General features: G+C 48.2%; 2 protein-coding genes and 4 non-coding genes across 7 annotated transcripts in view; all 6 read left to right on the forward strand.

The window, feature by feature from the left end:
- The window catches only part of LOC135822558 (ankyrin repeat and BTB/POZ domain-containing protein 3-like), a 48,250-nt gene that overhangs the window by 2,799 nt on the left and 24,383 nt on the right, over positions 1-21,068 (forward strand). The window contains exons 4-5 of one of the 2 annotated variants that reach the window (XM_065335361.1): positions 2,182-2,353; positions 8,930-9,715. In XM_065335361.1, coding sequence (XP_065191433.1) covers positions 9,664-9,715 — 52 coding nt within the window. In that variant the 5' untranslated portion in view covers positions 2,182-2,353; positions 8,930-9,663. Of the gene's footprint in view, positions 1-2,181; positions 2,354-8,929; positions 9,716-17,748; positions 20,482-21,068 lie in introns of those variants that run through there. The other variant, XM_065335360.1, reaches the window with a different exon arrangement.
- Positions 106-9,161, forward strand: LOC135823670 (PAN2-PAN3 deadenylation complex subunit pan3-like). The gene is made up of 3 exons (XM_065336519.1): positions 106-218; positions 2,017-2,091; positions 8,930-9,161. Exons 1-3 carry the CDS (start codon positions 106-108, stop codon positions 9,159-9,161), a joined length of 420 nt encoding a protein of 139 aa, XP_065192591.1.
- Positions 2,414-2,486, forward strand: Trnam-cau (transfer RNA methionine (anticodon CAU)). Its single transcript has one exon. It is a non-coding gene; the product is annotated as a tRNA-Met (tRNA).
- On the forward strand, positions 3,181-3,253 carry Trnam-cau (transfer RNA methionine (anticodon CAU)). The gene has a single exon. It is a non-coding gene; the product is annotated as a tRNA-Met (tRNA).
- Positions 5,019-5,091, forward strand: Trnam-cau (transfer RNA methionine (anticodon CAU)). The gene has a single exon. It is a non-coding gene; the product is annotated as a tRNA-Met (tRNA).
- Positions 8,639-8,711, forward strand: Trnam-cau (transfer RNA methionine (anticodon CAU)). Its single transcript has one exon. It is a non-coding gene; the product is annotated as a tRNA-Met (tRNA).

Below are 21,068 nucleotides of genomic sequence, written 5' to 3' on the forward strand. Positions count from 1 at the left end.
AAGTGACGTAGTTTCTTGCGAGTCTTTGTCTGTAGCTGGGCAATCACGCCGAGGGTGAGCTGCACCACCACAGACTCGATGGATCGTTACTACACTGAGGCAACGATGTCGGAGGTCGAACAGTACGACGAGTTGTCTGAGGTTTCCGCCGCGTTTGCGAGGGGCGGTGAACCCGGGAGAGACTTGCGGAGCGCCATCTCTGTCCTCTCCGTTCGCAGGTAAGTTTCGGCCTGCTCGACAGTTGTGGTAGCGGTCTGAGGCGCTTGACGGAGGAGGAAGACTTGGGCATCGGCCGGGAGGGCCACGATCAGTTGTTCTCGAACGAGGAGGTCATCGACGTCGTCTGAGGACTATGCAGGAGCTGCAATGAGACTGACACGAGGAGCTGCGACCGGTAGGAACGCGGAGGCAGGGAGGCTGCTTAGAGGCAGACGGACGGATGGCAGACGGACGGATTCTGCTTAGAGGCAGACGGACGGTTTCTGCAATGAGGCAGACGGACGGTTTCTGCAATGAGGCAGACGGACGGTTTCTGCAATGAGCCAGAATTGCTAGAGAGAGCCTGAGTGAGAGGGCTAAACCGGGTAAAGAGGAGTACAGTTTGAGGACTACATTGCAAGCATCTCGGCTGGATTCGTAATCAAGCCGCTTCTGACACCATGTTGTGATCTCGAACTCGTCAGTCACTGAACTGATTTTATTGTAAAGAAGACACGAACTTATAGAGTGTGAAGAAGAGTATAGCGAGATAGAGAGCGGTAGAAGAAGAGCCACTGGACAGCTGGATAGTGTATCAATAAGCGCACGAGGGGAAGGCTAGACAGTATGTCTCTAGACATCAATAGGTATTGTACGAAAGGCCAGTCAATAGTACTAAAGAGTGAAGTCAACCACAACACAGACAATAGCTTCAGACAATCATGACAGGCATGATACGGATGATATAACAAGGAGCACACAAGCAAACGCCAAGAGGGCATGGGATTTCGTATGCACTCTTAGTACTGTAGTATGTGTAAGGAAGAGGGGTAAGCAATAGTGATGTAACGAATGGTGATTTCTTCGAACGAATAATCTCTCGAATATTGCTTTGACGAACGAACGAATATTCTATTATTCTTGTGATGTGCGTCGATCACTTTACTCCATCAGACTCAACATTCATGTTGCATACAGATCACATTCCCCTCTGCTTACAGAGCAGACTTTACTCAAGAACAAGCTTCACAGTTCTCAGAAAATATTTTCAATACTGTCATCCTCAATACTGTTCAGGAGATCAAGGTTGGAGCTAAATAACACAACCAAAAGTGCCAATTTTTCGAATTTTCGAATATCGAATAATGCTGCCTACACTCGAATACTCTTTCTGGTGTTGGTATTCCTTACATCACTAGTAAGCAATGTTCAAGCTGGAGATATACGGGGGGGGGGGGGTGTAAGGTTTCCGCTATGGCATTGTGTACACTTGACTAGCTTTCCGCACCACCTCCCCTAGATTGCTGATGCTGCCCCTTCCCCAAGACATGTTACCAGAGCTACAGTCACCAGCGCCTAATTGCACATCATGTTTCTAGTACGATTGGCTTCCATTCCCTTGCCGGTCTTGCTACCGACTAAGCCTGTCAACTCCCTGCCATCCTATCATCTTCAGACACGGTCAAAGCACAGTGCTATACTATTCTCACCCAGCCGGGCACTCTCTGTCTGTAATGGGAAGATTGTATCATCCCAAGTAAAATAATACTACGACTACAACAACAACAACAACAGCTCTTGCCCTTCATTACTTTAATTGCTTGCCCACCCAGCTTCGCGAAATCCCTTCTCGCACTCTCTTCAAATCCCAGATATCCCTGCTGTTGCACAACTCTGTATGCTCGTGTAGCGACCACCCCTGCCCGTACACTTAAGTAGTCCTTAATCCCTAGGCTCTGCCCACCCAATTCTTCCTCACTCTTTCTCCTTTCTTACACTATTATCTCTTATTGGCCACTGGCTATCGTGAGAATAAAGATTTGAACAGCAGCAGCAGCAACAGCAGCAGCAACAACAACAACAACAACAACAACAACAACAACAAAGGGTACCGTGAGGATAAAGATTTGAAACAGCAACAATATCATGACAATGTACCGTTCGTTGTATTTGCTGCTCTGTGTTCTCTCCTTGCCCATACAGCTTCAGCTGGTTCATCGTCATCAGTCCAGGATTCTAAATCTCCATGGCTGCTTGCTATAAATATCTCTCTACACGAGCACACTGGCTTAACCGCGCTGACTTCTATTGCGGACTTACAATGGGATACTGCACTGGACAGAGAGGCCAGGTCACCAAACTGGGAAACAAGTCGGTGAGTGGTTTTGTCTTCTGGCGTGCTACATGTTCTGCAAGTGATCGAAATTGGGTAGATGCCTCCTTAGCGCAGTAGGCAGCGCGTCAGTCTCATAATCTGAAGGTCGTGAGTTCGATCCTCACAGGGGGCACTTTCTTTTTATTCTTCAATTTCCTTATCGCCTGGCAATGAATGATCCCCGGACCGAAACTGAAGAGTTTTCAACAGTGCCAGTCCCACTTTGTGGCCGATTTTTTCGTAGCACGCTGCATCAAAGGGTTGATTGCCGCCCAGTGCAAACGTGGCGAATCCATCTTTCGCACTTCTTTTTTTCAACTTCTTCTCACCTGATTTCAATTGTGTGATGATCAGATCTCTTTCTATGGGGCAGCCAAGCTACTGCTGGAATGTTTCAGTCCAAAATTCGATTATCTTCCGTTATTCTCCGTTGTTCGAAAATATCGGTTTTAAATGCACACAAAAGTACATAACCCCCCAAGAGTGTGCAACTCCCACATACCCTGCCGTCCCGACAGAATTTCAAGTTGACGTCATTATTTATGATGCAATGCTCCTTGCACCAGTGATTTACAGCATCTGTACGGGTGTCAACGCATCACACGTTTTTCTCTGCAATAATTTGTACAGGATCAGATGGGCTTCGGTCCACCACACGTTCCGGATTCGTCTGATAATCCGTGTACAGTGCGCATTGCATCATACAAATGACGTCAACTTGAAATTCTGTCGGGACAGCACCCATAGTGGAGTTGCACACTCTGAGGGTTATGTACTCTTGATGCACACAATTGCAGGTGCAGCTGTTGCAGATGCTATTGTCAGCTGCCTCCTTAGCGCAGTAGGCAGCGCGTCAGTCTCATAATCTGAAGGTCGTGAGTTCGATCCTCACAGGGGGCACTTTCTTTTTATTCTTCAATTTCCTTATCGCCTGGCAATGATCCCCGGACCGAAACCGAAGAGTTTTCAACAGTACCAGTTTGCGGCCGATTTTTTTGCGCGCTTCATCAAAGGGTTGATTGCCGCCCAGTGCAAACATGGCGAATCCATTTTTCGCAATTCGTGAGTCAGGAATCCATGCCCCCCGTTCGAAGTGTCTTCTTGGTTTGTTGCAGATCCTGCTACTTGTACGCTGGGGTGTAGGACAGCCAGGGACTGGCAAGCGGCACCTTTCCGATTTGAGTGAACACCTGTCGCAGCTTTCATGAAAATCGCTTCATGCCATATGACAAGACCCGTGTAAAAACTTCACTCCCCAGCTCTAATAACGGTCTCTTTATGGGATTCAAATCAATTTATATTACACCCAATTTTCGGGCCTGGCCCATCATGAGGGTAGGTTACTATTCACAGACTGCCAGTGAAGACACCGTTATTCAAGTGGAGTTGAGGAGTAAAGTTTCATACGTGTGTAAGTTGTTGCGTTGGAGTTTGCAGACAGCAAGGAAATTTAAAATGACAAGTCCCCTCGAACATCGGTCGCCCCACCTCCGAAATCGGTGCGCGGGCCTGAGTAGTGATCCTTTCCTCACTTCTAGTGCTGCCAGCTGCTCAAACCCGGGATTTGACAGTACAGACTCCCGGAAATCTTGAAAGAAAGTCTCACAGAGCAGCATGCACACTACGGTATAAAACCTGTTGAAGTCAGCGCTTCAGTATCAGGTTCATTGTACCAAGAGTACATAACCCCCCAGAGTGTGCAACGCCTGATCCAGCTCTGCATAGGGTTTTGGTCGAGCGGAATCGGATCTTTGCGTCATAATACCGTACACATCTGAGGGGAACCCGGGGAGTCGCGGGTACTCTTGGATCAAAAACAATGGTACCCTGCCTCGAGACCGGCCTTGCGCTGGTGTGGAGTGTACGCATGACATCAGAAGATCCGATTCCGCTCGACCAAGACCCTATGCAGAGCTGGATCGGCGTTGCACACTCTGGGGGGTTATGTACGAGGTGAATAGCAATTTCTGGACATGAAAATAAAATAGAGGCCCACTGGCTGTGTGTTTTACATTTTTCATATCTTTTTGTATCTATTGTATGGCCTAATCCTTCATCTTTCCAAATATGTGACAATTGCTCATGCTGTGATCCCAGAGACTTTATAGCAGGATGTTTTCGACAGGCCAATTTTTTGGCCTAAATTTCAGTGTATGGAATTCTGGACATGAAAGTAAAATAGCGTCAATAGGCATCCTATACTGCACCATTTTTGTTATTTTTTTCTATTGGTGGACTGCAGTTGGCCTCTCCACACTTCCAGCCAGCAGGTCCAAGACTATACAGCGTCTGAAGTGGAGTGCACATGGGGAAGCCAACGATTCGTCCATTACTTCTTATTTTACTCAAAATTCAAAATTCTCTTGCGACATAGTACCACAAAACTCGTTGAAATGCCTCCCAAGAAAAGGCTATCAACAAGGCACCGACACGAGGAGAAACTACAATAGCCCAGCTGTCAACTACAACAAGAAAAAAGTTCATCAACCTGACTGACTTGACTCTACACGCGACGAAAAATTATTTTACTCGAAATGTCCAGAAATGTACAATGTCCAGAAATAGCAATTCACCTTGTACTCTTGATTGTACCGGTACGTGTTTCGTGGTGCAGTCCGGCATGGTCCCGAGCTCTTACAGGTGGTTAGAGCAATGGGGATTAGCTGCCTCCTTAGCGCAGTAGGCAGCGCGTCAGTCTCATAATCTGAAGGTCGTGAGTTCGATCCTCACAGGGGGCACTTCCTTTTTTTTTGTCATAAACTACAAATAAGCCTTTTGCACGTTTTACAGATGAACAAAATTCCGCATACCGTAATCTCATAGAATCCTGTAGACCCGGTTGGGTGTTGAACATGCAGGACCCTATTGTGTTTACTGCCATTTCCACTAAGAAATGGGCCCTGAAGGCTCTTCATACGAAAACCTTTTTCAGGCAAAGATCTAGCTAGTCATTAGTTCTATCCGAAGTGATGAAGCTGGAAAACGAATTGTTGCCATTGATAATAAGGCTAAATTGGACAAATGCGCATGTATAGCACACAATGAACACCCAACCGGGTATGTACACACCTATGGCCCGAGTACAGAACTTCACAAGTCTGTACAACGTGCATAAGGCCCAGTGTGTGGTTTCTTTTCTATGGGGTTGAGAACAAGCCGCACTGCATACTGCAGCATTTTATTCAGCAAACGTACACGTGCACACGCACATCCACGCAATTGATTGATATTGATATACTTCCTCCGCGTCATTAAAATTGTCGCTTCGCACATCGCAATATTTGAGACTTGGCTCGTCTTAGTCAGACTGTCGGAATCGCTGTTTTCTGTGTTTGAACACTGGTGCGACCCTTCCTGCGCAATGTCGACTTGTCACTGAAGCCGTGGTGGTCTCGGACTTTGTCGGGGCGCTCTTCCGCACCAAGCAAATTCATCGCGCTCCGCACTATTCCGCCCCAGAGCGCATTTCGTTTTCTGGAGTTTGTGCCGTCCCACATCGTTCGCGTGGGCATATATCAAGACTGCAAGCTCGGGTATAAGAATCCTGGTATCTTTCCTGAATACGAAATGTGAAGTTGACGATGGCAAGAACAAAGCGGTCTCAAATTCCTAAAATGCGCTACTTGTGGCGCATGTGGCTGCGAAGGTAGCAGGTCTGAAAACACCAACAAAATCAGCGAAGCGCTTGCCAAGGAAAGAAGGTGCGAAACTGCTTACCCTATCCCGCTGGAAGGCCGTTACAGTGTACTTGAAAAATGCTAGCTTGCCTTCATCGCCTGCCACCGGGAGGCATGGATCGCTTGAAAACGAAGTTTCTTGACCTGAATTTGACCGCGCGTCTTGTTCAGCGTATTGTTGAGTGCTGAAGGGTCTGCCTCAAACTCTGATGAAGACGTCGACCTTAGCTGCAAGTGCAGAGAAGCGCGGGGGGGGGGGGGGGGGGGGGGGAGGGGGGGGCACAAACTAAAGCTTGATCCGTCGACAATGCTCTGCCTCAATTTCTAGCTGATTTCTTTGCCCTTCGAGTGGACAAAATATATTCGAAAAATCGCTCTGGGAAGCGACAATTTTAATGACGCGGAGGAAGTATTTTCAAAGATTCTCCAGAGGCTAATGGATGCCTATCAAAGGCAGTCTCCTGGGGAAAGGAAGTGAAGGTGGCTGTTATGAGAGAGAAGGGACATGACAAGGTGAAAAAATAATAAATAATACAAACAGGAACAGCAGAAGCTACTTGCCAAAAATTGGTATACCTTGCACAATGAGGCAGACTGAAGCGGGATTCCATGAAGATCATTATATCTAGGACCAATGGATGCTATTCCCAGTCAAAAGACCCTGGATAAGGAGCCACCTGAACACGGTGATCACATTTGCAAGGTCCCTCAAGCGGTCAGCTTGGACAGGTTTCACTGTGCATGCAAAAGAGGTAACGCTAGCGGGAGCAAGGATAACACGTTGAGTAGAAAGAGTAGAAAGACACCACGAAAATATCTCTGGAAGAGACAAAGTGCTCAATTCAAGCAGGCAGAATCGAATGGTAACCACCCCGTTTCACAGAGGTACTACTACTGGTATGCATTTGGGCCGTGAAAACGTGTGAAAGAGTGGAAAGACACCACAAGAGTATCTCTGGAAGAGACGCAGTGTTCAGTTCAAGTAGGCGGAATCGAATGGTAGCCAGTGGCCCACCCCGACATGTTACTTCATGTTGATCACGATAGTAGCTCCTTGCTGTGCATATGTTGCGATGCTTGCAAGGGGAGCCGCAGGCTTCTTTGCGTCTGGCTCAGCGGGCTCATTTTAAACTGCACCTTCACCGTGCTTGGACTCTTCTGACTGCGCCACTGATGTGGGCTTGGGCTGTGCCTTTTCTTCCGCTTCCAGTTCTGACTTTTTCAAGTCGGGAGTGCTCTCCTGACAACCACTGAGAACATCAGATCTTATTTATGAGAGCCACAAATCATCATGGTGCAAACACCGGCAAAAACGCACTGAGATGCACATAGCGATGGCAGCCGAAGCAGTGGAGGCGGGGCAAGAGCAGCTAAACCGACCAAGGGTCTCGGTATCATCACTGCTCATCTCGCTGTTGTGTGGCGTGGTCTTGTACCCCCGGACAGACTCACTTTGGTGGCCTGTGTGCTCTTTGATCAGCTGCTCGTCAAGACCTTCATCATAGAGGACCGTGGCACGCGTTCGCTGGAGAGAATGGTTTGTGTAATAGCCTTTTAGGCCAGCACGGGCACACATGTCCGAGACCAGGGTACGCAAGGTATTCTTGCCCAGTGGTTGGATCGAATGCTACTTGTCCTCTGTTGGCTTTCTTAGAGCCTTGACATAGAATTCACTGCTGTCTGGGCGCTTGACCGTGTACGTCTTGAATAGAGAGACAATGCATCGCTCTGGGCATTGTGGGTTGTTGAATGCCTTGACTGTCTTCGGGGTCTGCCTCTAGGCGTTGGTGAGACCACCCTGGTAGTTCTTTGACACTTCCTCTGTGTAAAGAAGGTACGGGCACTCCCCCGTCCTTCTCCACCAGCTTGATCTGGCTGGTCGGAGCAGAGCACAATGCACGATGTTTTTCTCCACTGTGCAGTGCAAAGTTCTTGCCAACAAGGAAGAGCACCGTGTCAACAAGGTGCGTTGGGTTCCTTCCATCCAGCACGCCAGACTTCCACAGCACGTCTTCATCTGCGGGCCATATGGCCAGGGCCTGCTTCGTCATGGAGTGACCGGATTTGGCCGATTCCTTTCTTAGGCCATCCATGACGTCTTGAAAGGACTTTACCTGCCACCAGGAAAGGAAGCTACAGTCGGGCTGTTTTATCCGGACAGTTCTCTGCAGCTCAACCACTATCTCGTGAACGGTCTTGGCACAGTACCCCCAGCCGCCCGAGTCACAGACTTCCAGGACAAACCTCTGTAGGAGCCACACTAACTCGATGTCATCTAGTTCTTGAATTGGACGAACAGCCACCGTCTTCATCTTATGGCCAGGGCCTGCTTCGTCTTTCAGTGACCGGATTTAGCTCTCTGCAGCTCAGCCACTATCTCATGAACGGTCTTGGCACAGTACTCTCAGCCGCCCAACTCACAGACTTCCAGGACAAACCTCTGTAGGAGCCACCCTAACTTCATGTCCTCTAGTTCGGATACTGTGCCGAATTTCTTGATGTTCTCCACTTATCCCAAATGTTGGAAATTCGATAATCCTCCCTTTCCGAACAGGTCGGATTTAAATGGGCACAATTACAGATGTACCAGTCAAGGGTGCCATAACCAGCCTCCTTAGCGCAGTAGGCAGCGCGTCAGTCTCATAATCTGAAGGTCGTGAGTTCGATCCTCACAGGGGGCACTTTCTTTTTTTCTTCAGACCATTCATATCATACACATTGTGGACTCGTCTTTTTGAATTTCAAATCGGTTCCTGGCAGTAGCAAATAATTATTGATGAATGGGTTTGAATTTTTTTCTCTTTTCAGGCAGATCACTTCCGCGACTGATCCTTTGAATTTTGAAGTTCTCCAAATCCTTTAGAAATTATTGATGTTTTTTTCTACTTTTGTTCTACAGATTTCACTTCGAGGCTAACAACTGCTATGACTTTGTGCTGGCGTGCCTCACTCGTGTTGCCCGCACTCGGGGCATGTCGGCACTGGAAATGGCGCCACTTCTTGACAAGCAGAGCTTCTCGCAGCAGTGTTTGCTGACAGTCGCACGCAGGGCTGGTCACTACATTGACCTGTACAAGAAAGTCAGTGGCAGTGCGACTGGCTGCATCGTGATGGACCAGGACGGTGGCTGAACATCATTGTCCCTATGCTGTGCTCAGTGATGTCATAATCTATCTCTGAACTCCATGATGTCTGTGGCTCTCCCTGCACTCCATGATGTCATAGGCTCTTCTGTGGCAGAGGGAAACGCAGGAAACGGTTGACTGCTAATGCAGATTTGAGGTGGAGATTTCACCCAAGGTGATGGATGGTACTTAGCCGCACTAGATTGTGCCGTAAGCTCTTTCTTGCCTGCGTGGCAGCTAGAGATTACAAAGGAAATGGTCGACTGTGGATGGAGGCTTTCGGTGTTGTCCCAGTATACCAAGAGACCTGGTACATCAAAGCTGAAGTAACTGCCCAGACTTCAGTGTGAAATGAATCCTATCAGCTACATGAATGGATGCTGGCACTGAGACCTGCCCAAGCCGAGACCTGAGAAACTGAACGGGGAGAGACTGCTGATGAAACCGATGATTTCAAGGACAGTCGGCAAGCTGTTTTGTTCAGATGTCAGAGTGACAGTGGACAACCATGCAAGTGATGATGCAACCATCGCTTAAGGCCTCTCTGAACACTTTCGCTGGTAAGGAGCACAGAGTGCTATTTGTTGTGCGTTCTGTTCCTAGGAAATAGAGAAGCTAGAAGCTAGAAGCCTAGAACACAGCGACGATGTGTAAGAGTAACCCACTCGCTCGACACTACAATGCAAATTCAAGCGCTCTCTTCTGGATTAACCAAGCTCGTCGTTGGCCAGCTTCATCTGTAAATAATACTTCTGAAGTACTCGTGCATGTCCCTGAGCACATCCAATTGCCGAGCAAGCTACACATGCATGCTCCCCACCACAGATGTATACAATACATTTTTTGTGGCCTGCATATCTCAATCCGTACCCGGGTGAAGCATATCTGACTCGCCCCAGTCACTGGCATAAGAAAATGTTCGCCAAGTGTGGCTTGGCGAAAAGGCTGAATGATAAAATCAGAAACTATCGTGGTATTTCAATTTTCTTTATGTTACTCCCGTTGACAAGCATCCATTTGCCTTTGGAGAATCCTAGAAATAATTAATAACGTTAATGCCTCCTTACTGGCTTTGTTAGTGACGCCACAAACGTTGTGGTCGGATTGGAACGTTGTGTGCTCTGGTCGACTCTCATGGTGTCACTGTGGTGCAATGAAGCAGTCTTGTGGACTTGAGGGCTTACCATGTAGCTTCCAGTCATGCCATTTTCCGTAGCACTACTAGAATGGCTGCGTGCCATCTTACCATTTCCTCAGCGATCTGTAGTACTTGTAAGTATGGACATGTACACTGTGGTCATCCTTATCCTTGACTCCTTGATGATGTCATGTCATACCTGCATTGAGGCACACCTGCATCTTATCTGAACAATTTTTCAAACATGTTTTTTTGCCATATTGGAGAATTGCTGGATTATCTAGATCAAATTGACTGGAGTGGAGCAAACTGAACTCAATGGCTGGATGACAACTTACTTACTGTACACCTCACCCTGTGTGCTGGTTTTATCTCTGCGACGGAAGGTTGCTGTGTGGAACTGGTGCCACCTGGGGTGCCGGGTCCGAGGGCAATCTCTCAGGACCCAGGAAAGAAAACCACATGTACCTACCTACACACACACACACACACACACACACACACACGCGCGTGCACACACACACACGGGTGCACACACACCCGGGAGGAAACCCATGCTTTGGGATGAGGACGGAGATGGATGAGACCTTGATTAATTTTATTATTGGATTTCTGCTGCTAATGGGCTATTGTTTGGCAACAAGTGCTGCAATGTTTTCTCTCTAATGCCTCTGCTGTTCCATTCTGTCCCCATACATGTACCACCACCACACTGCCCTGGATCTCTCTAGCCCAGTCCCATCTGCTTATGAATATACATGTACATGTACACGTAGAAGGTAGTAGTAGTTGTTGTTCTTGTCTACATGTACAGTACTCGTATATCCATCATTAATTTTTGCCATTTCCTCAGCGCTACCTTCGACTGTACTACCACGGAGACTAGCACTTAGCAGCCCTGAGCCTAGACTGAATATGAAGAGGAATGTGATAGATGTGTTTTGAACAGCAAAGGAGCTCTCTAGTCTAGAGGTCTGAGGAGGAGGCCTTGAGGTCACACCTGACCAAATCAAGTGGTCACTTATCACCTGGGCCAGCTTTCAAGTGCCTGCACAAAAGGAAGAGTCTGCGGTCTTTCAGAAGTCTGAGCTGCACACATACGTGTACATGTAGCTGGACAGGACAGACACCACGTAATGCGGAGGAAAGTATCCTAGCACAAACATGACCAAGAGTACATATTGATAATGTACTCTTGACCGGACTAAACCGACCCACACGGGCCACAGCAGCACAAGGCAATGCATTCCATCCTTTACTGGTGTGTTTCTCCAGCACTGAATGGATCATACATTCATAGCTTGAAGGGCGCCTCAAGCGTGAAACATTGGAAATAGTCTGGGTTGTGGCTGCACGCTGGCTGCAGTACTGTGGACTCATTAATTTATGATAGGGTTCTACTGTAGATTCGTTTTTTTTTTACGGGGGGTAAGGGGGTAACGGCCTCTTTTACGGGCAAAATAAAGTCATGTAGACGTGACAAAAAAAAAATTGAGATACCATGAAAGTTAAAATAGAATTTTATTCAAGTACAATACATTGGGAAACTCCAAGAAATTCCACGTAAAACGGACGGAATTCAGTTTTCAATGGCCGATGCCTACCCCAGCACCATCCTGCGTCGACAGGCCTGTCAGGCGCCTTCTAGACCCGCGTAGCCGGAGGTCGACTGCATGGATCACAGCAAATTGGCTGCGAACTCGCACCCAAGCCATGATGATAGAAAATGGCTTGTCCCACTTGAGGGCGAGGCGACCAGCAAGTCGCTTCTGATAGCTGGCGTATTCGCGATGTAGCACCCCATCCGTGGAACAAACCAGTGGTGTGAACGACCCGCGGAGGTCCTCGGAGGCCTGACGATACTTCTTTTTCTTCGCGTTGATGATTCGTGCATACCGGATTCGATTGTACTTTCTCAAGTAAGTTGGTAACCAGTTACAATGTAGTTTCAACTACAAAAGTACAAAGGTCGCATACCGGTACATGTACATCATCGTAGCATGTACATGTAAGTACATGTACATTGTACTTTACTTGGACTACAACTCGGACTGGTCATTTGTATGTTGAGTACGTGTAGGGTCCATTGGTAACTACTAACTAAGGGTGCGTTCTTATATTCTCTAGTAGAAGAAGAAGAAAAGAGAAGTCGAAGAAACTGGGATTACTCAAGAACGGGTCTCGAAGAATTCGGAGATATTTTGCACATGTCAAGCAAAATGAAGCGCCAAAGGGGCCGCGATCTTGAGTGATGAATACTAGTAATGCACGTGTGCGTATGCGAAAAGGAAAATGCGTATACTCATGATGAACACGTGGCTTTTAGTCGTAGTTCGCATGCGCTGATCCCAAACCGCGGGAATCTCCAAGTTTCAACCACCTCTGAAGCTTGGAGAGCTTTGGAGAGCTTTGGAGAGCCTCCTAAAAGTCGGAGAGGATATAAGAACAGCTCTCGAACTTTTCGGAGAGTCTCCAACTTTTCCGAGAGGATTTAAGAACGCACCCTAAGGTTTATGTTGCTACATTGTATCACGTGGGGAAGGTGATTATGGTGTGCAATGACATTATGTGTGACAATAAGTACCAATATCGGGCTGCTAGATTACTCACCCCATATTACAATGTACATGTACATGTAGTAGAGAGCTGTGTGATACCGTTTTATTCAGAATCGGAGTGTTGAAGTCTACATGACATTTTGTGTAGCACAGGCGGGCTAACAATACCAGGGCCGGAGGAAGGAGTTTGGGAGTGGTCCGGCGAACTTTTTAGGGGGTCCGGGGGACCTCCCCCGGGAGATTTATTTAAAATTTACGTGAAATAGAGCGAATTTGGGCATCTCTAAGGCTCCAGAAAATGCAGAAAATGCAGAAAATTATAGTAAAAGAATACAAACACAACTTTTTTTTATCCGTGTCAGCCATACAGTGCCGGTCACGGAGTCCTGAGCTACTTAGAAGCACATCACACGTCGGCAATACAGTCGAGTCATGTACCTCTGGATTTTTTTACACCGGTTTTGCACGAATCACATGGACCATCCAGCTGGGAAAGTGGTCCGGCCATGGCCGGACCAGCCTGACCGGTTCCGCCGGCCCTGAATACATCACCGGAAGTGCAATGACTATGACACACATGTACATTCACATGTTACCCAGTAACAATGGCGGTTGATACTTGTGACTGGTGAGTACCAGTTTGTTGGTCTCCTGATTTGAGTGCTTTGTTCCTCAACTGTTTACAATCAGGATATTCATCAGGACATTGATTGTTGTCGGCGGCACTGTGATCCTCCTGGTTACAAGGCATTTTGCAGACTAATAGTCGAGTCATAGTCAGCACCACATAGCGCCTACAGCACTGGAAATGTGGGCTGGCAATAACCCACTATGTACTCCGAAGATACAATCATTGTCATAATTATGATAATGACTATCAGTGTACGTGTACGTTCACATCATTCAATCATTCCAGTCAACAATAGTGGTAGTCTTAATACTCCCAGTCAGTCTACACGGATTGCCATATCCGATGTACATGACTGATTGTACTTTTGTAGTACCTGAACTCTCTGTCTCTTTTTAATACTTTCAGCAAGACGCACAGTACAATAACCCTGTACTCTTGCTTTTATATTCTCACTAGACAAATCCTTGATCCTGGATACCTCCTTGCAGTCACCACCTAAGTGTTGTGGACTCTTCTAGTTCTCCTACCATGATGTACCATACCACCGGCCACTGGCGGCCAAGTGCAGACTACAAAACTGGTTCTCCTTTAGTATGTAATCGTTTACATTATTGAAGATACCCTTTGATAAGCATTCATGTTCCTGCGAGGAATTCTTGTAATACATGTGCGTGTCTAATCAAACATGCACAATGGACATGTACATGTACGTGTGTACAGATGATGACCGACGTGACCAAGACAAAGAAGTGTATCCAGAGTACAAGGCCATGAGAATACTTCAGTCATGTACATGTACATGTAGTAGCTAATACATTTTTAGGCTGATTAGATTCCATGCGTACCTACATGTACATGTATTATGTGCATACCTAGCGGGCAACCCTGGTACAGTACGAGTGTGGTCCATGGTTCCGGTCAGGACAAAAGGTTACTGGACACATTCCAGGCCAACACCTCCCCAGTAGAACTAAGAAGGCGATACCTAATCCGATAGGCGATATCCTGAGAACTGATGGAGAAGGGCTGCGCGCTGAGTATAATCAACAATACTCATCGGATACGGCAGACACTTGTGAAGCAGTGAGCAACATGTACCGTCGCGTCCACATCACTCTGACCCTGTCAGTCACAGCCACAAGTCATACTACTATGTGACCTTGGGTAAACCATCTACGTGTACCTGGTGAAAACAGTAACTACACTCTACAGTAACATTGCTAACAAGGTCACAGCAGGAGCAGTATGATGACTGACTGTACTGTAGCTACTAGTACTAGTACTGTACCAAGACTGCAAGAGTAGATAATGGTATAATTATACACAGAAGCCTTGCTTGGTAACATGTTTTTCGATTTTGACAGCATGTTAGAAGGCGAGGAATTTTCTGAATCCCACCAACCCCTAGGCTAGAGTAACGAGGGTCCGAACCTGGGTTTTCCCAATACGGTTCAAATGGTCGGAAGACCGGGCCTCTGCCAACCGGGTTATGGTTGTAGTCAGGAGCACTACTCGTCCTCGCCTTAAAACATGCTGTCAAAATCGAAAAACAAGAGTAGATAATCTACTCTTGGTACTACCTACTGACACGACTAGCTGTAGGAATGTTTGTACAGATACTTGATACTAGTACAGTATTCGTAACTAAAAACTGTGTTCGCAACTTACTTCGCACATTTGCTTTGCAGGTGATGCGTGGACTGTATGATAGGCACCAATTAGGCCCTTTCCGTATAATTATCTCTTTACCAGCAGATAGTATCATACCGTAGAAGTCAAGTAGATACTGTACTTGTAACAGAAATCAGAATCTAAAATATTACTGTTACTTCTGAAGTACAATGTCAATGGTATTGTGAATTTATCTTTATAGAAGTATGATCCGACCTTGTTCCAGTTTCGTCGACGTTAGCCAAAGTGTGAGAGAGTGAGATGAAGATACTGAAGTAGTTCAAGATACACAGATTTAATAATGAGAATGGCCCAAATGCATACCCGGGTTCCTCTGTGAAATGACAGGTGACGTGCAAACCACAAATCGTCCACTGGCCAGTAGAGTAATAACGTAATTATAAAATTAATATACCTGTACATACATGTACATGCACATTGTACCAAGAGTAATCTTGATTGTACATGTTCGTGTGTTCCATGCAATGCTTCCTCCTTATCGGTGTTCGCCATAATCAAGGTTGTTGTCGTGCATATCGAGGAGATTGTCAGAATTTCAGTAGTCTCAGTAGGTCTTGAAGAAGTCGTGATTCGTAGGATGGAGGCCAGAGCGAAGCGAAGAAGTGAATCTAGAGATGATTTGACCATTGAGAAGAAAGCGGAGCTTATCATCTTTAGGGAGAAGAATCCTGGCGCGACTCATGTAAGGCGGCATGGGAAGGCACTTTGGACTAGCACAGTCTACTAGTAGTTGGGAAAGGCCATTTTGGATATTCATCACAAACCGTTATCCTAGAACACGCGTTGAGACCGGCTACGTCCCTGCTCCGTAAGGGCGGGGTGAATTATTTTGACATTGGTAGATAATACTAGCACATGTAGTGACATGACAGTCTCCGACGCGTCGACGATGGCGATTCTCCGAAAGTAACACGTGTTGTCTGCCAGTTGTCCACATGCACAAGCAAAGGCTAGGATTGAGCCGGAGCCAGAGGGACTCTGAGGGACAAGCCGTTAAGTTGTAGGCAGGTACATGCCATGGCGTGACTGTGTGTGTCAGGGGGTCAGAGGTAGGGGTGGGATCAGGGTTAGAGTTGGGTTAGGTTAGGTTTTCACCACCCCTAAAAAGGTTGAAGCTCGGATTCAGATTACAGTCTGGGGCCGGCGAGTTATTGTTAGATTGCCTTTGTTAGATTACCTACTGTCTGAACAGTGAATCAAGAGGATGTACATGACATTGTACACAACCAGGACTCTCCACACTCCCTGTCACCATGGTCACAGTGTGTACAATCATGTACATGTACAATATAGCTGTGAACTAATCAGTGTACGTCTATTGGGAAACTTTAAATTGAGTACTGGCATCGACGACACGCCTTCATTAGCCAAACTACATAACAGCACAAACAAATACAACGATAATGTCAAGTAACACGTTAGTCATCCTCCTTCACGATGACATGCCAACACAACTCCGTCCTACACTGCTACAATCACGATTGTACAAAGTAACACGTTAGTTCAGTATCACACAACCAGCGCTAGCAGCGTCCATGCTTCAATTCACTTCAGACTCGCTCTTCACTTGCCGAACAGGATTTCGTAGACCGTTTACTGATCTCACAATGATTGTGCAGTCTGTCAGTCATGATTGTATCTCTACCTGATTGTGCTCGGTGTTCATGGACATGGTGTTAGGCATTTTGCCTATTTTCGGATTCGACACCGGTCCCGTCCGTCACAGATGTACATGTACATGACATGTGCATGATTGTTCAGCACTACGTCGTGACTGTGAGTGTGAAGGTGACCATGAACTAACTAATTACTTACTTGATAATAATTATTATGATCTGTACTGACTGTAGTGTAGGACTACAAGGAGCATTGTTCTTCAGACTTTCAGTTACTAATCTAGGCTCGTAAAGGTGAAGGAGGTATCTACCATCTACCTGTGCGGCGATGTATTGATTTTGTTGGTATGCAACTATGCATACATCATGTCCAGTCATACATGTACATACCACCACTAGTCACTACACCGTAACATGGCTACAGACTACAGTGGTCTTCTTACTGTCTAGTAAACATGGTAAAAGAGAAGCCACAGAGAGGTTTTACTGAAGCCACACATACTAGTACATGTGACGGTTACCTACTACATAGCCTAGCGGCTACAAGTACAAGGCTACATGTGTGGACGATGTAGCAAAAGCGCAGTGTCCGAATTCGTCGGGCCACGAACACTGTTACAGAGTCAGTCTATAGTCAGTGTAGATCTACTGGTCTGTTCGGATCGGACTCGAGAGGGAGCGTGCGAGAAGCTCGGTGAAGGAATTCGGCGTTGTGACAGCATTGACAGCACTATGTCATTCCTGAGAGATGGTCACAGTGGGCCATCGACAATGGCGAGTCAGATCAGGCACACAGTCAAGTGCTTGCACCGTCCGAGATCCTGTACTCTGCCTGTTCAAAGCTGTTGCAAGAGATTTGTATTTAGGCACGCGATCTGACAGTGACACACACACACACACACACGTACACACACATCAAGAAAACCTCCAACATTTAGGCAACTACTACTAGTAGTAGTATGTCTTGTGCAATCCGAGCAAGGCGAGTGTCAGTCAAATGCTACGCCACCAACCTTACGCTGCGTAGCCACAGGTTTTCAGCGTTTCTGCCAGTATTGACAGCTCAATCTCGAGGCATCTTGGACAAAACTGCTTCACCCTGCATACCAACACAGGCTACCTGACCAACCTACCGACTTTGAAATACTTGACACAGTACAGATACTGAGATAGTGGCAGTACTCACGCGAACGCGCACCGGTGTGCTCTTTTTGAAATTTTTCAGACGAAGAGCCGGAGAGCAGAGCAGGTTTAGTCACTTCAACTCTCGAGGGCGTTCAGCGTCGATCATCCTTCATAACCACGCTGGTACAGCGCTAGCTGAAATCTTCGTCAGAGCCCTCTCTAACAGTAACAAGTGTGTCAATGCTCTTCCAAAAGCAGACGAGTCTCAGTTACACCAACTACATAGCCAACCTAGTGTCGTGAAAGTAGCAGTTAGTTCGAACGACGAGCGTTTTCGTGTGAGCCTTTCGTCCACTCCCGATGAGTAGTCACCATCGCTCCACACGATGGACCGGTGTTGCCGGTAGTGGACGTTCATCCACTAGCTCGTTATTGACATCCGATCCTTCGGGAAACAAGCCAGGCGCCACTGGCCCTGGCAGCAGCAGGGGTGCCCCCAGTGCCAGCAACTACAGACCCGCTGCTGCTAAACTCTACGTTTCGTCTTCGGCGTCCTCTAGTCCTCGCACGCAACAGCGCTATCAGCAGCAGATAGCGAACAGTGTCGCTAGTAGCGGACCCCCAACCCACCTCCATTTTCACAACCAACAGCAGCAGAACGCTCAAACCGTCGTCACAGTCCACGGCAGCAGCAGCAGCAGCAGCGCTCACAGAGTCAGTACGTCTGCGCCTGGCAGTACAGTTGCCTCTCGTGCAGGTACGCTGAATTCCTCTTCAGCAAATAGCAATTACTCCGCTTCCGGCGCAGACGGGCAAGTAGTAGGCGAGGTGTCTTCAAGGGGAGGGAATCGAACACAAGATTTTACGCAGTCCAGTGCACGAGGTGACCTATCCTCGACCACCGCGGACGGACCCGGTTTGGATGGGTACCGCAACGACCAACTGGTGGCGTTCCCAGCGGCTATAGGGGACGAAATAGAATTTCGCGGCGGCTCCGCAAGCGCTGGTCATCGGAGCACATCTCGCGCATCTTCATCCGCTGCAACTCCGGACCTCCGCGGTGCTCGCGACGATCAGCGACACCAGCATCAAGAAGGCGCAGCGGACAGTGCCTCTCCTGAGCTCACAGAGAGCGGTCAGGAATCTCCTCTGCGCCGTGGTCCAAGCTCCGCAGCGCTCGCCTCACGCCGTCTAGCGGACGCACTGGAGAACGACGAAGTGGGAGCGCTGTACAACACATATCGCGACGAGTGGTCTCCCGAACCTATAAATACTGCTGTGGATCCGTCCAAGCCTATGCAACAGAAGCACCGACCTGCCAGCGCAGCGTCAGTTCTACCCTTGTCCGAAGCTCACCGAGGCACAACTAGTAACGTTACTTACTTTTCAGACGAGCAGGAACCGTCCTCAGCACCAGAAGCAGCACCGGTTGGCGGTCAACCTCACGGCTCACAGCTGCCTGGGATCAGCGAATCGGGCAGTGTGGTGGATTTGGATGCTCCGCCGCCCCGACCTCCTCCGCCGTCGGAGAGCGCCATATCATCGCCAGCTTCTGTTGCAGCTGGTGGCCCCAGTAGCACAGTCAGTGCTGTGAACAACAACAGTACTGTCAGTAGCAGCGTTAGTATTTCTACAGCTGCCAGTGGAAACAGTAGCAACACTACCACCACCAGTAGCAGCACCAATAACAACAGCAGCAGCGGTAACGGTAGCAGTACAGTGTTTAGCAGTACAACCATTCCCATCGCCAGTGGTGGCGAGAATATCAAAACGTCGGGTGCCAGTCGCCAGTTCCAGGGCCCGACGTCGCGCAACCGTCGCCCCTTGCTCAGCACCGATAGTGGTGTACTACAGGAACTAGGAGAGACGCACGGAAGCACCGCCACCACCACCACCGCCGCCGTGATGAACGGCTCGGTTGCCACGGGAACAGGCCATGCTGCCATGGTGACGCCGCCGCAGTCGGTTGCCAAGACCGAGTCGGCGTACAGCGAGTCGTTTGTTGGCAATCGGGTGCCGGTGAACGGGCTGAAGCACATCTCCCGCAGTACACAGCCCAGCAGCATCACGGCTGCCAGCACTGTCATCTCGGTCAACACCGGCTTGGAGCAGAGGCTGATGGATCGCAGCGCCAGCAACACGCCGTTGTCGCAGACGAGGAACTTCACGACGTTCACCGGCGGCTCTGGCGCGTCCACCGTCGGATACGCATCCAACGGCTTAGCGCCAACTGCTGCTAGCAACACCACCGCGGTCGCCAATGAAGATGGCCCGTCTCCCACGGTTTCCATGGCGAGATCGTACGGCAGTCGGCAAGCTATCGCGGCAATGCGCCAGTCTGGATCCAGCACACCTCGCTACATCGCCTCCGGCGAACGCACCTCTCCGCCGGAGGACATGTACTACGAGAACACGGACGAGTATCCGAGCGAGGCCAACGGTGGAACGATGCAAAGCGGCGGCAACGCCACGAGTGCTGTCGCTGCGAACAACAGTACAGCAGCAGCTGGCCTGGTTCCTGGCACGACCCACCCAGGCCCACTGGATAAGCAAGTCAGTGAAACAGGCAAGTGACCCTCGGCTTTCTAGTGTTATGCTGCTGTGTAGGATAGTCGTCTCCGAATACAAGGAAGGCACAGGGATGATGGGCCAGCGGTGGGATCTACTGGCAGTGTATTGCAACTAGAGTAGAGAAAAACTACGACTTGCATGCATGAAAAGGAAAAGAAAGTGCTCATTGCTGCATTGTGTGCGCATGGCATGAGTGCAGTCATACCAGCCCATTCCACTGTAGCATAAGGGAGAGAGGTAACAGTGGCTACACCAACTCCGAGTTTCACAGTCTAACTAAATGATCGTCAGGAGAATGAGAAGGAAAGCTCTTGGCCAGATTGCGACTTTGTAGCTTAGAGAGCGTGTGCGGGCTGGCACGTGCATTTACCGCCCTTTTTGCCAGGTGCCACAGTTTCTACCACTATTACGCAAACAAGAGGTAGCAATGTTCCTCTCTGCCTGTTGTATGAGTCAGCTCTACTTGAGGGTGTTCAATGGGCACTATTCGTTCGCTGGGGTATTACACTTGTGTAGCAGCGCCACTTGATGCACTGGATTCACGTTTCCTATGGCCACAATGCAGATATTAGAGCTAAAAAC

This window comes from Sycon ciliatum, chromosome 8 (genome assembly GCF_964019385.1).
Source record: "Sycon ciliatum chromosome 8, ocSycCili1.1, whole genome shotgun sequence".
Classification (NCBI taxonomy): Eukaryota; Metazoa; Porifera; class Calcarea; order Leucosolenida; family Sycettidae; genus Sycon; species Sycon ciliatum.